Source organism: Neomonachus schauinslandi, chromosome 4, assembly GCF_002201575.2.
Source record: "Neomonachus schauinslandi chromosome 4, ASM220157v2, whole genome shotgun sequence".
Lineage (NCBI taxonomy): Eukaryota > Metazoa > Chordata > Mammalia > Carnivora > Phocidae > Neomonachus > Neomonachus schauinslandi.
Genome location: NC_058406.1, coordinates 88,857,407 through 88,872,281, shown reverse-complemented (window position 1 = coordinate 88,872,281; position 14,875 = coordinate 88,857,407). Strand labels below are relative to the sequence as shown.

At 37.6% G+C, this 14,875-nt stretch overlaps 1 protein-coding gene across 1 annotated transcript in view; it reads right to left on the bottom strand.

Annotated features, from left to right (window-relative positions):
* The window catches only part of NTNG1 (netrin G1), a 308,158-nt gene that overhangs the window by 54,871 nt on the left and 238,412 nt on the right, over positions 1-14,875 (bottom strand). Inside the window, exons 5-6 of the mRNA XM_044914340.1 lie at positions 4,538-4,603; positions 2,172-2,231 (exon numbers count right to left, since the gene is read on the bottom strand). Of these exons, the coding sequence (XP_044770275.1) occupies positions 2,172-2,231; positions 4,538-4,603 (126 nt within the window). The remainder of the gene's footprint in view (positions 1-2,171; positions 2,232-4,537; positions 4,604-14,875) is intronic.

Sequence of the window (14,875 nt, the reverse complement as noted above, 5' to 3'; positions counted from 1 at the left end):
ATGTTCTTTCCGATTGCCACTGGCTGGGAGGAGGGCTAGGCAAGGAAGGGTTCCCAGAAACAAGAGGTTGGAGGGATAGAGAGTGGAAGACGAAGAAGGGCAGAAGAGGAGGGGTTAAATTTCCGCTTGGTGTCTTTTTTCTTACTGTTCCCCGCGTTGCCTCTAATCATAGGTTACATTGCCTACGCAATTAGGAGATCAAGTACTCAGAATGGCACAGGTAGTTTTTTCTGTTTTGGCCAAATGAGGCAAGCTGATGAAAATTCATCTTAGTCCCTCAAAAAAAAAAAAAGGATTTGGGAAAAAGAGTTTAGATAGAAAGTGAAGGAATGAGAACCCTTAAAAAGTACTTTCCCCTCACTGCCTTCACAGTGACCATGCCTCGGAGGGGCCTTGTCCAGGGTGGTAGTGAAGTGGCTGTAGCATGTCGCTGGTCCTTACCACCCCCACCCCAGACCCTCTCTTGCAACCTGATGTAGCTTTTGAAGCTCTTCCACATACATCATTTTTAAAATTTTTTTTTTAATTTTTTTTTTAAAGATTTTATTTATTTATTTGAGAGAGAGAGAATGAGAGACAGAGAGCATGAGAGGGAGGAGGGTCAGAGGGAGAAGCAGACTCCCTGCCGAGCAGGGAGCCCGATGCGGGACTCGATCCCGGGACTCCAGGATCATGACCTGAGCCGAAGGCAGACGCTTAACCAACTGAGCCACCCAGGAGCCCCACATACATCATTTGATGACGATACGGATTTTTTTTTATAAGTCATTAGGTGGCTTCTTCCTGCCTCTGGAGATGTGTGTGAACCTCATTAGAGCTGTGACCCCAAGAAATTCAAGATTCAACGATGCAGGGTCAAATTCCAGGTCAAGAGGCCTCTTGTATTTCCAGTGTGCTTGAGATGACATAAAAGAGATGGAATCTGTGAGAGTCCCTATTGCTTCCCTTTCTTCCCCACCTCCATGGTTTCTTTGTGTAGATTTGCATTTTGGAGATAAAGATCTCCCTTCTGTGGCCTCAATGACTGCCTTCTGATGTGCACTCAAACCCAAACAGGCTTGATACCCTGGGAACCTGTGGCTGTCCTGTTCCTTAAGAACTTCGTCCCCCCCAATTTCAAATCCATCTGCATTCCCCTCAAAAGGGCATTGTCCATGTTTGATATGTAAAAGCACATTGTGAAGAAAGTTTAAGACATGGTTTAAATACTGTCGGTTTCCCCTTTCCCATTTTCAGACCAGTTTCATCTTTTTCTTTATACACCACAGAAGGACCGACTCAACATTAATTAAAATCTGGAAAATGATTTGACTCTATTCAATAAGGAATAAAGAAGCTATTATGGTCATTTTCACCGAGTGGGTCAAACTAAATTCAATTTTGCTAATAAATATATTTCTTTGTAAGAGGTGTTTCATGAAAAAAAAAATCAAAAACATGACATAAGCCCAACAGTCAAGGGTGGAAAACAAGACACACCTGTCACATAGGACATTTAAAGTAAAATGGTAAAATAAAAACAGGAGTCTTTATGTTTCCTGAAAAATCTTCATTCTGTGAATGACAGATGCTAGCTGGAATGGGCTATTCATGAGTCACAGATGAGATACTGCTTGCTTTCATTTAAAGAAAGCAATATAACTATTATTTTCAGGTCATAATCAATGCTTCACCCGGTGCAGATCTGCACTGGTATTTGTTCAAATTCATTCCAAACAATGGAAATAGAAATTGTAAGGTATTTCATTTGTCACAAAGTCAAATGGGCACAAAACACGGAACCTGCCACTCTGTTCTCATGAAAAGCATCCTTGAAACTCACTTACAGTGAGTTTCTTTATTTTCAATGCAAATGAGCAACAATGTTAATACTCTAACATTCATGTTCTAAACAGGATCCTAAACTGTTTTAATGCTTATTCACACATTAATCTTTCAGAAAACAAATGTTGCAGCATTTTTAATTTACAACAGTCAAGTTTCTGAGTGAAGCTTTTTTTTCCTCTTACAGATGACATTCTCAGTACTATTTGATGCATTGATTGGAATCAGTCAACATGCCTCACCAATAAGCTGATGGGTACACTTCACAGATATTCCAGATTCATACAGTGCAATGTTTCACAACACATAACACCATGAAATCACTGTATGAATCCAAGAATTCCTACCTCTCTTGTGGTTTGCAACTTGAACAGAAGAAACTGTTGACAAAGCTAATTTGGGAGCAACTGGATAGGTTTAAAAGAATGAACAGCACATTAGAAACAATAGTGAAACGTTCAAACTGTAATAACTTATTATCAACCCACTCAAAAAGGAGCCCTAAAGGAAGAGACTATTTGTATATGTTGTTTCTGGGAGATGGTTTCAGTCACAGAGGAAGTCTTGTATTTGGCTGAAAATGGTTTAACATCGTCAGTAATAAAGTTTAGAGGTTTTATTTTCAGAGGCAAAAAGAATTACCATTTAAGTTAAGAATCCAGTTATGCAAGGATTATTCCAGTAACAATATGGATATTAGGATCCCCTATTGTCCCTCTCTTAAACCAGTAGTAATGTTGAGGTAATTTGCCATCTCATTGCCTCAATTCACTGTCGTTCTCTCTGTGTAAACCAAAGCTCATCTACATATAAGCCAGTTTGATTTTTTTTGTTGAACCGATTAGACATCACAGAACAGAATCACAATGTCAGCCATCTGGCCCTCAGTCTCAGAGTCACCTTGAATCTGTCTCCCTTTAAAAGAGTGTAGTCTTCTCAACATTTATTACCTTTGTGATGGTATCAGTTCGCTAATGGCAGAGATTTCTCTCTAAGTTGCCTGCCATTTCTTTTCCAATTATTCATGATGAGTTGTTTGTGAAGATAGCTAAAGCAGGATAGAGCCTGATGTTCTTTGCAGATGTTGACAAGATAAATTACGGCTGCACCGAACTGGCCTCTGCCAGAAAGTGCACCTTTAGCTAAAATTTCAGGTTTAAGCCCTTTATTCAACTGCGCTGCTTCTCAAATAAATTCATTTGAACTCATTATCCACATTCGAAAAAACTGCACCTGGTGTTAGCTGGAGATTTCTGAAAGTTTTCAGTACTGTGACACTGACAGAAAACATAGCAAAATAATTAAGTAGGTCTGTTTCAGGTTTTGAACAATGCATAATCTTGTTCATCTCAAAACTCACTGTGGAGAAGTGTTAAGTCTTAGATCCTGTCTTTTATAATTTGTTGAGCTATGAAATTCAATGGGAAATACTGAGTGACATTTTACTGAAGATGCTCTCATTGAACTTGTCGAGGAATAAAGCCACTAAACCTCCCCCGAATCCTCATAGAATTATACTAATAGGGGTAAGCTTGATCTGTATTTCTTCTTCCACATATGTATGCAGAAACTTGAAAAAATTCATTTGGAGCAGATGATTAAGATAATTCTATTTGCTACTAATATATGTATCTAGGACAGTCTCGATTTCATCACTCTGATCAAGGACTGAAAATGCAGCCCTTCCAATTTGACTCCCCAACAAATTGCTAATATATTTTGTTTTGCTTAGCAGCTATTTCCTGGTTCCTCCTTTTGCTCATTTCCTCCTCCATCTGTATTCATTAGAGTTTAAAAGGAACATCCTGTATGCAACGAAGGAAGGTGGAAGCCAAAAATGTGCCTTTTTTTTGAGAAGAAAGAAGGCAAAAGAATACAATTTTCCATTAAAATAAACTATTTATACATGTCTGTGTATATCTATAGGCTAGACATTAATGGGAATTTAACATTGCACTGCATCTTATGAATTCCATTGCCCAGGTTGTAGAAGTTCTATTTCTTCCTGTGTAATCACACGGCTGTCAGTTTTTCTCTTTTATTTATTTACTTATTTTTGGTGTTAGAAGTCAGAAATAAGGACAGACAGAAAGCAGGCTGCCCTTAATGCAGCTAGAATTAGTTGTTAATTCACAGAGGATTATGAGTGGAAGCCCCAACAGAGAAAAATATATTGTGATGTGGAAGAGAAAGAGAGAGAGACAGAGACAGCGAGAGAGAGAGAGATCCAAATTTCTGCCAGTCAATATGGAGTGACAGTAAAAGAGAACAGGTCTCTTAGTGGTTACAATACTGCCTTTATGTATTTTCCCCCCTGACCTTCAACACAACTGATGTACCAGTTTAGTTAAGAAGAGCAAAAGGGAGACAGCAGAAGGATGCCTGTACCAACTCATGAGTTTTTAAGACTTATTATTTATATTCCAAACTGTGATGGCAACAAAACTCCAGGCTTCTCTAGGGACTGACAGACATTCAACCTAAATTTGATAAAGTGCTTAAAACTTCTATGACAACATCTGTTTTTTTCCTCTGTCTTTCACTATAATATTTTTAGGATGCTCTTCATATTAGAAATAATATTTGAATCATGATTCTTTCAAAGACATGGCATTCATGATAATGCTCTTATTTAGTGCTAAAAAATAGTATATGGGATTTTTCCCCTAAACATGTGGGATTTTATATCAGTAGGAATTTTACATGCTCCTACCTTGTTTTGGGTTAGAAACCTCAAGGGAAGAAATATTCGGCCATATCCTATTAAACTTTGGAGGATCTGCATGCATCAGGAAAAATCAGGGTATGTTATTTTCAGCTATAATGTTATTTGGTCTAAACAGAAAATTATATGGACAAAGACACAAACCACACATCTGCTCTTTAACTTGGTTGTGGATGCACTTAACAAAACATGACTCCCGCACCAAACAAGAGCAAGCAATTGATGATTCCCAAAACATTGAATGGACATTAAATATATAGCCCCTTTGCTAACAAAGCTATATACATTTACTTTTGCAATAAACTAGAGTGTTCTTACAAATAACCAAATAGGGACTTCAGCATTTCAAATCATTATATAAAGCTGGTGCCTGAGACTAGAAGATAAGGCAAAAGAAATAATTTCTCACTCGAGGATTCCATTCTCTGCAATTTATATTTACAGATATGAACTTGTTGCATTAGTCTTTCATGAGAGATTCTTCGGGATGTGTTTTAAGTGTGAGCCATTATCTCTGCAAAGAAGTGGATTTATTTCCTATTTTTATTTATGCAATTTCTCAGAGAAAGAAAGGGAATACTGGTGATTCTGGCTTAAGGAGACTAGTGCAAGATGCCTTTGATCATAGCTAAGGTTCGTATATATGGATGTGTACATGTCTTCATGATTTTTTTTTTATGACTCCACCTATGTTTCTAGAGTTTTTGGTTCCAATCCAGAAGTAATTATAAGCATTGTTAATTTGAGAATTGATGTTGTTTCTTTCTTAGACTCATCATATATATATTCACCATATATATAAAAAAAGGCTGTGGAAAACCAGAATAGCCAGGTTTAGGACTGGATGCTTTAAAATTACTTTTGTGAAGGTGCATAACTCTTAAAGCAGTCATTTCATGACTCCAATCTACCACCCATTCAGATCAGCTCAAAACTACAGCTTCGTGTGGTACTTTGGGACCACCCAAGTCCACAAAAAGAGCTCTCACCTCTAAACTCCTATAGCATGTTACTGTCTGTGCTCCTGATTTCTCACTGATATGTGGATAAGGCATGAGTTTTAATATTATTAGTTTAAATTTCATAGGTCTATTTCTCGTCTCTGTAATTAGATTGGATCTCTTTGAGGAAGGGCAAAGCCTGGCAAGAGGCCTCAGTAAATATCTAATAATTGAGTAATTGATATCAAGTGGCTAGGCTACTGTAAACAGGTATTATCAGATTGTTTCCCCCATAATTAGATTATAACAAATAACATTCTTGCAAGACATGGTACTTTCACTCTAACTTTGGTTTTTAAGTATCCGTTAAAAAAGCTGATTTACTGTGTGTGTGTGTGTGTGTGTATGTGTGCATACAAAGGCAGACTAAGTCTTAATATTGATATTACTGTATCTGTCAAAATGACGAATGAAAAAAGAATGTAATAGTATTTTCTACATTTGTATCCAAGTGTTACTAAACACCTAGATACTCAGCAACATAAAGGCAGAATATTCAAGCTATTGACTGAATGCTGCTTTTCACTTGAGCATCTTGGTGCTGGGTAGATACTGAATTAACAAAACAAGCCTACCTGAGCTGTGACGATCACTTTTGAAAAACTATACATTTGCATTTTGAGGGAATTAATGTGATTTCTAGAAATTATTTTAAAAAATAGTGGTTATATATAGAAAATATATTTATTTACATTATTGGCTCCACAGTAAGAATATTTCAGTTGTTGAAATGGTTCTCTCCATTTTTTTCTTGTGGGAGAGACAAATACAGATCATAAGTGTGGGGGGGTGGTGTTTGTAAATTTAATGTTAAGCATTCAGTGACTTGTTTGTCTTGATGAAATTAAGTAATATGATTATTTTGTTAATAAGGTTTGCCAAGAAATTTAAGACAGAAATTTATACCAAATCAATTTAAAAGTGAGTTTTGAAAATTAGCTTCATAAATTAAATGAATATATTCCAATATATCAAATATTTGCTTATGCCTATTTTTAGTGTATTCTTTTCCTAGTATTTTATAATTTTTCCCTAGGATGCTAAGGTTCCACTTTAAGGATCTTCTTATATGTATAAAAAGTTAAATTTTTAACTTTTTAATTTTAAAATTTAAATTTAAATTTAAAATTTTAAAAAATTTTTAAAAGATTTTATTTATTTATTTGACAGAGAGAAAGACAGTGAGAGAGGGAACACAAGCAGGGGGAGTGGGAGAGGGAGAAGCAGGCTTCCCGCAGAACAGGGAGCCAATGCGGGGCTCGACCCCAGGACCCTGGGATCATGACCTGAGCTAACGGCAGACGCTAAACAACTGAGCCACCCAGGAGCCCCAACATAGGTCATTCTGCTTTTGAATTGTTAACTATCTGACTGTATGGAATTATAAGATAGATACCTCGGTTACAATCTGATCCCTACCTAGAATATAACTTTCCTCTTTATTGTGTACTTAAGAGGGTTTCTTGTGGGAGGGGAGGAAGGTAGTCCTTGTATTTGCCTGGGAATAGAATTAGACAGTTTTTTCCCTAAATAATTTCCATTATGTGGAATGCCTAACCTTCTGAACAATCAAAATTTAGAACCACCAGCAGTCATACCATGTGGAAATCCTAATCTAATCTATACATAACTCTGGTGGGATAAAATTTTATGTGCTGATTTTTTCTTGGGAGGAAAAATGTCCTGAAGAAAGATACTGAAATTTGTGGTCTCTTGCTAAATTCTTACAGCATGTTACTCTCTGTGCATACATGTTGCAGTATTTGGCCATCATGGGATTTTTAACTTAATATCTCATTTATTTATTTATGTATTTAATTTTTTTTTAAGTAGGCTTCCCACACCCAGCATGGAGCCCAATGCAGGGCTCGACCTCATGACCCTGAGATCAAGACCTGATCTGAGATCAAAAGTCGGACACTTAACCGACCAAGCCATCTTATTTTTTAAAAAAATTATTTTTCTTATAATTGCAAGGCCAAGTAAGAAAACAACTTAAAATTAGGCAGTTACTCTCCCTTTACTCTTGTTACTCTAAGATCCTGGCTCAAATAAATATTTAATCAATATTACTAACAAATGTTTAATTCCCAGGAGTAAATTAGGTACATTGGAGGTGATATTAATAGTACAATCGAGACAAATTCTATGTTATTATATCTGGTTCCAATGAAAATCTTTGTATAGCATGTAGCTTCTGAGAATTTTTAGCCAGTGGGCCACTTGTTTCGAGTAGGTGGAAATTACAAATAGAAAACAAAAATTATACTGCATTAAAAGTACAGTATGCCTCTTTGGGAGAACTGTGGCAGAATTTATTAATATAATTCTTTCATGAATTAACTAGGGTATATCTATGGGTCAATTCTAAGGTCTTGGAGTGGTAGTTTGTTGCAGGGCAAAGGGTACTGTGAGTCAGAAAAATAGGGTTTCGTCCCAGTTCTACTACTGAGGAACTGTCCGGCTGTTAATTTTTCTAGATTTCAGTTTCTTATCTGTAAATAAAGGTGCTGGACTAAAAAATCTCCACGGTTTCCCTCAGCTGTTAAGTTCCATCACTCCAGTGGTTCTCTCATGGTCTAGCAGGGTCCCACTCAAGTTCATGGAAGGATGAAGCCTATTGCTCTTTGGAGAATCTAGGGGACTAAGTGGGAAGGGAAAATTACTGCTCCATGTTTTGAGAGTGGATATTTTGACTGTCATAGTTTAACCCAAACAGGAGTTGAGAAATTATTGGGGTGAGGGGAGGGATCCCCACATGTGTCCAATGGGGTTGTAGATGGCCAGTCATTCAAGAATAGCCTTTTATGGAAATCCCTGTTTCTTAAGGATGCTGCTGGCACAATGCATCTGGGAAAATGGACTGGACTCATCTTGATGATCTCTTTGACTGGACTCCAAAGACTGGCTCTAGGAGTATGGAGACCATAACCACATACTCTAAAACTGTCCCCCTAAAAAAAGAAACAAAATATCTGGAATGTCCATCAGATGTTATTACTCTATTGTCACTGTTGAATTTTCAAAGCACATCTATGGGAAGCTTAGAAAATATCTATTTAGGGGAGATTTTTTAAAGCTCTGGTGCATGTTAGTAGAGCTCGGCTGGATTAGAATCCCAGTTTTACCACTTGGACAAGCTCCTTAACTTCTCTTTGTCTTTCTCATCGGTAAGATGGGGATGATGCCATTATCTGCTGGTTCCTTTCAAGACTCACTGAGTTAATATTTGCTTGACATTGTAGTGAGCAGTCAATAAATGTTAGCTCTTACTATCCCATTTGTGGTTGCTGTTGTAATAAAAATCAGATTACTGTAGTATTAAGAGTTCCTGCTGAATTGAAGTAGAGAAAATAATGTGCTCCCCCTTAATTATTCCCAAAGTGAATAATTCTGGTATGTAAAAAAAACTCACTTAAGATATAGTTTACTTTAGGGAATAATCCGGTTTTAGGGCCTCCATTGATTAATACTCTTGTTCAGAAAACAATAGAAATGATTTTGGGGATACCGTGAGAAAGATTTTATTTTTAATATTTAAAGATAAAACGTTAATTTCCAAGTTTCTTTCAGTTTAGAAGCACATCAGTTTCAACTATGGATCAAATATATATCTTATCTGAATTTTGTTTTTCATTAGGGAGAGAATGCAGAAAACTGTTATGTGACAGTTTGGTTGTGGCATTTCAAACTCGTTTTTGTGACTCAGAAAAACTGAGATTCTAGTTATGAAAGTGAAACTTTGGAAGAAAATTTTTCTTCTCTGTACCCCAAGGAAAACTCTGCACTGTACATTGGAGAGAACTATGTTGGAATTGCTGAAATTGACCATCTATTCCTGATGCCATAGTTTATCAAGCTAGAAGGCCAACTTGAAGCAGAAGGCTAAAAACATTTCATTCATATTAAGAAAGCTTTAGAGGTAGGGTTGTTTTAGAATATTAAGTCATCTTCTATCATCCATGGCATTCCCCTCGCATGAACTGTAGGCAGCTTTTAACTCACTTTGTGGGTACCCTTTAAAAACAGAGTAAATTGTGACCATGATCTCCCATCTTTTTTTTTTTTCTAGAATGATGTACCATGTAGAATTTCATATTTCAGTAGTTTCATCAAATGAGAAGGTGAATTCTAATATCATGGTAGAATGTGAAAAGTCCTAATTTGGAAATTGGACATTGAACTGGAATCCCGCCTTGACCACTGTCCAGATGAGTTGGACAATTCATTTAAGTCTTAGTTGCCTTATCTGTAAAATGATGACGTGGGATGAGTGCTCTTTAAGTTTCCTAAAAATACTAATTTTTACTTAATTTTTTGGCTCTAAAATATGGTGGGAAACAGGGTGCCACCATGGATATGAAAAGTCACTGCTGAGGGGATGATAGTGAGCCTTCCTGAAACATCCTTCTTCCAGGAGTGTGTGAGGAAAATATTGGGTGGAGGCAAAGTCACAAGGTCCCTTTGGGTTTATATAGTTCTGCTGCTATTACTCAGGGAATCTGGAAACACTATTGATGCCTAGAAAGGAATCTATAGAAAACCCTAAAGCTCTCCAGAAGAAATCCTTAGGGCCTTGGAGGTAATCTTACCATCTTCACAGCAAGCTGCCTAAGCTCAGAAATATAGTGTCATTAAACTGGTGGGGAAGATAGAGCTTCATGTGATAGTGGTAGGCCTGTCCTTCAGATGGCACACAGCATTTTATTTTTGCTGTAAGTGACTATTTCAATAAAGAAAAAATTTAGATTTTTACTGTCATACAATATGTACAAACATGTTTCACAATTTGCATAGCAAATTTCACGAGCTGTCTCATGTTCTAGACTATACTTGACATCTCTACATTTCCCTTTTTCCTCAGAATACTGAGGATGTTTAGTGGTAGAGGAAAGGCATATATTAGTGGGGTAGAGGGTCACAGTCCCCTACTCCCTCTCCTCATGCATGATGTTTGTAACTTCTGTTGACAACACAGTGAGATACCGGAAAATGAACCTCTGTTTTTCTCCAGGACACTACATTTCCCTGCACAAAAATTCAGGGATCAACAGGTTTAAGATGCAGTGTGGTGGATTGGAAAGAGTCTGCGGTACGAGTAAATAAATCTAGAATTTTTCTTTCCACCTGTTCCATTTGGTGTAAGGTTATGAGCATAATAACTTTTGGAGTCAGATAGGCCTTCCTAATCGTATTATATTGGTCAAGTTACTCGGCCACTCTGAACCTCAGATTCGCCATTTGTAGAATGGAATTCTGTAGACATATGGGAACATCTCCCTCCAGTTCTGAGTGAAAGCTCTGTCTAACTCTTCCCAGGAAGTGAAGCAGTTAGTTGGCCAGCTCCTTATTTATACTCCAAGAAGATGTCAACGATACCCACACACTTAGTGCAGAAGTTCACACTTACATGTCTGAAGGTTCATCATGGGAACTTTCAGAGATCTTGGCAAATCTTCGGTTAAGCTAGGAATTTTCCGATGACCCACACAGAGATAACAGCAAAAGTACAGATAGCAGCTCACACTTAAAAAGTGACTTGACATTCTAACTTCACCTGGGAGGAGGTTAATGCATGAAAAACGTCCATTTGCTCAAGGTGGGCAATTGTTGATAACATTACTAAACCTCTCCTTTTCTTTTTTCTTTTTTTAGGTAGGGGATATTTTCCTCTCCTTCATTGTAATATTTGATGTATTCTTCAGGATTAAAGCAACGGCTATGTCCTAATGTTCATTCAGTTTTAGGATAACCACAAAGGTTTCATGAACGTGAAATGCTAGTTACACAAATATGAAATGGATCTGTGATGAGGATACTGGGCACATGATATAACAAAGTCCCAAAGGCATTTCACCTGGGACCTGAGGTTTCCTTCCAGAACATCAGCAAACAGTTCAAAATTAATGTAGCACACCATGCAATTTGCCATATAGCTACACTAGCCTGATCATTTTTTTCCCTCATTATATAAAACCTAATTAGTTAAAGGGCAATTCAAATGAAACTTTTATTTGGGGGATTTAGAAGTATTAAAGCAAAGGAAAAAAAAAAAAAACCCAAACAAACACTGCAGCTCTCTGGATAGCATGAACATGATTATTAATAACCCTTGGGTGGGGAAATGATTAACCTCGTTATTTTCCTCACGATCCAGGTTTCTACAGTAAATGGGTACTGAACAAAAATATTTGGATGCTGTCTGGAAAACAACTTTTACAAGGTCTCCAACTGGCATCAAATATTTTTAAATAAGAAAATATATCTGGGCTTTCTCGCCAGGCTGATGGATCCCTGCGGGTAGCACTTCCCTTGTTTAACGGTCCTGTCAATTAAATCATATTAGAGATGAAGTTTTAACTCCAGGATGAAGGTAATGCTCATTATAAGAGAAAACAGGAAAATGGAATATTTCCCTGAAGTGAACCATTATTTCTAATTGAAAGAGGTAGAGAGGAGGGGACAGCCAAACACCTCCATCAATATTCTAAGCTTTATATACCATGATCTCAATCACTTAAAAGTAATTTAAAGAAATGATGTATACTTGGGTTCACAGAATGTTTACATTTCTCTTTTGTTGTTATTCTAAGACATATTTTTTATTTGTTAAAAAATGCCAAGTTATTTGAAATGGTGTTTCCTGATGTGATCTTTCATGTCAGTGGCTGGCCTACCTTTAATCTCTGACTCATCTGTCATTTCCTTTCTTAAGTGATAATCACCCACACAAAGCTGTTTGCACATTAGGCCAGTTCTTATTCTAATTATGGTCTTTATAATATACTGTTTAACATAATTAGTGAAATCACTTGTTTTTCAGGACTAAAGATCAGATAATATACGCTAGAAGGTAATCATTAGTTTATCACTCTAGCAAAAACATCCACACCAAACCAACTATTAATTTGCATCATCAGCATCAACAAATGTTCACTTGGATAAAATCGTGAATGTTTACTTCTAAATGTGTGATACATTTTATATATAAAAAAATGAAACCTGAATGAATTACTGCCACATTAGGTAAAGTAAAAACAGAGATCACAAGGCTCAAATGACTATAGATCTATTTTGGGATTCATTAATTGCTGACAATATCACCAGGATTTTTTCAGCCATGGTCAAAGCACATCAAAATGACCAAGTTTTTAAATCAAGAACCTTAGAAATGGTTGGGAAACCTATTTCCTAAAAAAATAGACAACAGCAGGTACAAATGACCTTAATGGGAAATTTGTTTCAAAAACATTTTTAGCAGATGATCGGAAAGGATGACCACTCTGTCCATGCATTTGAACCTTAATACCGGTATTGACAGTTTGGGACTATCCTGAAATCTATTAGGGCTCCAAAATCTTTAGTCATTGTGTATATAGCATATGTATGTGAACTTATGGTTACACACATCAATAATTTACATCAATAGTATGTATCATTCACTTGAGATATGCTTTGAGGATGGGAGTCTCACAGGTGTTATATCTGTTGTAATGGCATTGTCTATTACTGGGTGGAATTATGCTCATTGATTCCTTCTTTGGGATAAAGGGAAAAGCCCTGGCAAACACCTAAACTTAGTTAAAAATTCCAAGCAACTCCCTCTTCTCTGGCTTATACCTTGGAAACCCATTCCTGCACCCTCTAGAGTAGGCACTGAGTCATCTATGCGTGAATTCTTGCCCCTTGGAGCAAAGGAAAGGAATCCACTAGTGCACCCAGTGAGCACCTTATGAGCCCACAAAGAAGGAAGGTGTGAATGCCATTTAAGCAGCCCAGAAGATCCTATCCTGTTTGATGGTTTTTATTGTAAATCTCTTGACTTAAAAGCCAGCAATCAGCAAGCTAGTTGTGTGTGATGTTGGGTGACTCCTGGCAGCTTTTACACCCTGTTTGCTGGAGAAATCTGGGGGAACACCCACTATACTCCAAGCAGAGCAGCCAGGGGCCTAAGGAAGGCAGGTTACAAACTACCGTTTTATTTGCTAGCGGGTTTTGGTTAGGTATTAAGGAGTTAAATTTTCCTAGGTTCCTGATAATAAAGGTGGATACATTTTCCAAAGGCAAAACAAAGCATCCTTTCAGGTCACCACTGATTTCGAAATAAAACAAAGCAAAACAAAACTGGAATTTCCTGACTCAGTGTGTAAAAGGTCAACATCTGCTGATGCTCAGAGATGGGGCACGTGGTGGAGGTGGCCGGATGAGATGTCGAGTGAGCAATACAGTCAGAGATTCCATGCAACACACGACTGACACTCCAAACAGAAACACACCCCAGCGCCAAAGAACTACTTTCCATGCATCCATTTCTGAAAATCTGACAGGTCAGACTGCCACAGCAGCCTCAATAATCCGTCTCAGCTGTCTTCCACTTGGTCCCCTTTTGTTCGAAGATGCATATGTAAATGAAATTGTCAAGGCCTGAAAGGAGCCCACTGTGGGTGTGTGTGTGTGTGTGTATCCATATATATATGGATATGGATGTGGATACATATATATATACACACACACACAATTAGGCAAATGCCAGGGGAGATACTAAAGCAGAACTCGGAGACTATGAGAGCTGAAAGTTTCACCTGCACGTCTGTAGCATTAATGCCATTTCAACAAGATCATAAAGGCCAGGCTGTAGCATTAGGCTGGTATCTAAAAGGATGTGAACACTACCCCTATGTACAAAGCCGCTGATTTTCATGGCATTTCACATGTCTAGTGCTTAACAGATCTGTGTCCAGACCTATTCACAAGCTTAAGTAAACTGGCTCGATTTACAAGTTGGAAGACCTGACTGTGCGTTTATAAGAAGTGGGAAGTTGTTTTATTCAAATTATCAGAGTTTTGCGTTCAAGATGGATGTCGGGTATTCAATGGCTGCTGTTTACACTGCAATCACCCTGGGTGGCCGGGCACCCATGATGAAGTCTGTGAGGGGTGAGACCACAGTGAAAATTCTTCTCTTCACCTACAGTGCATAATCTCTGCCTCCTCAGCACTCTGTTTTGAATGGGTTATTCAGCAGTCGTGCAAAGGATTTAGCCATCAGAGAGAAAGGGTGTGAAATATAAAAACATGTGAGATCCTGCTCTGCAAAGCTGTGGGGCATTCCTTAATGAGCATTTCAGGCTTGGTGTGGGGAGTCATTGTTTTATATGTGAACAAGGAGCTACAGTCTGATTCTCCCACCATAGCTGGGAGAATGCTCTTTGCAATGGTACTGGAGAAATGTTTCATAGAGGTTTAAAGAGGGATTTCTCTTTTCAACTGCTTCTATTTCTACTAAAAGATTTCTTGCAGAAATTTCAACTAGCCGGATTCCTAA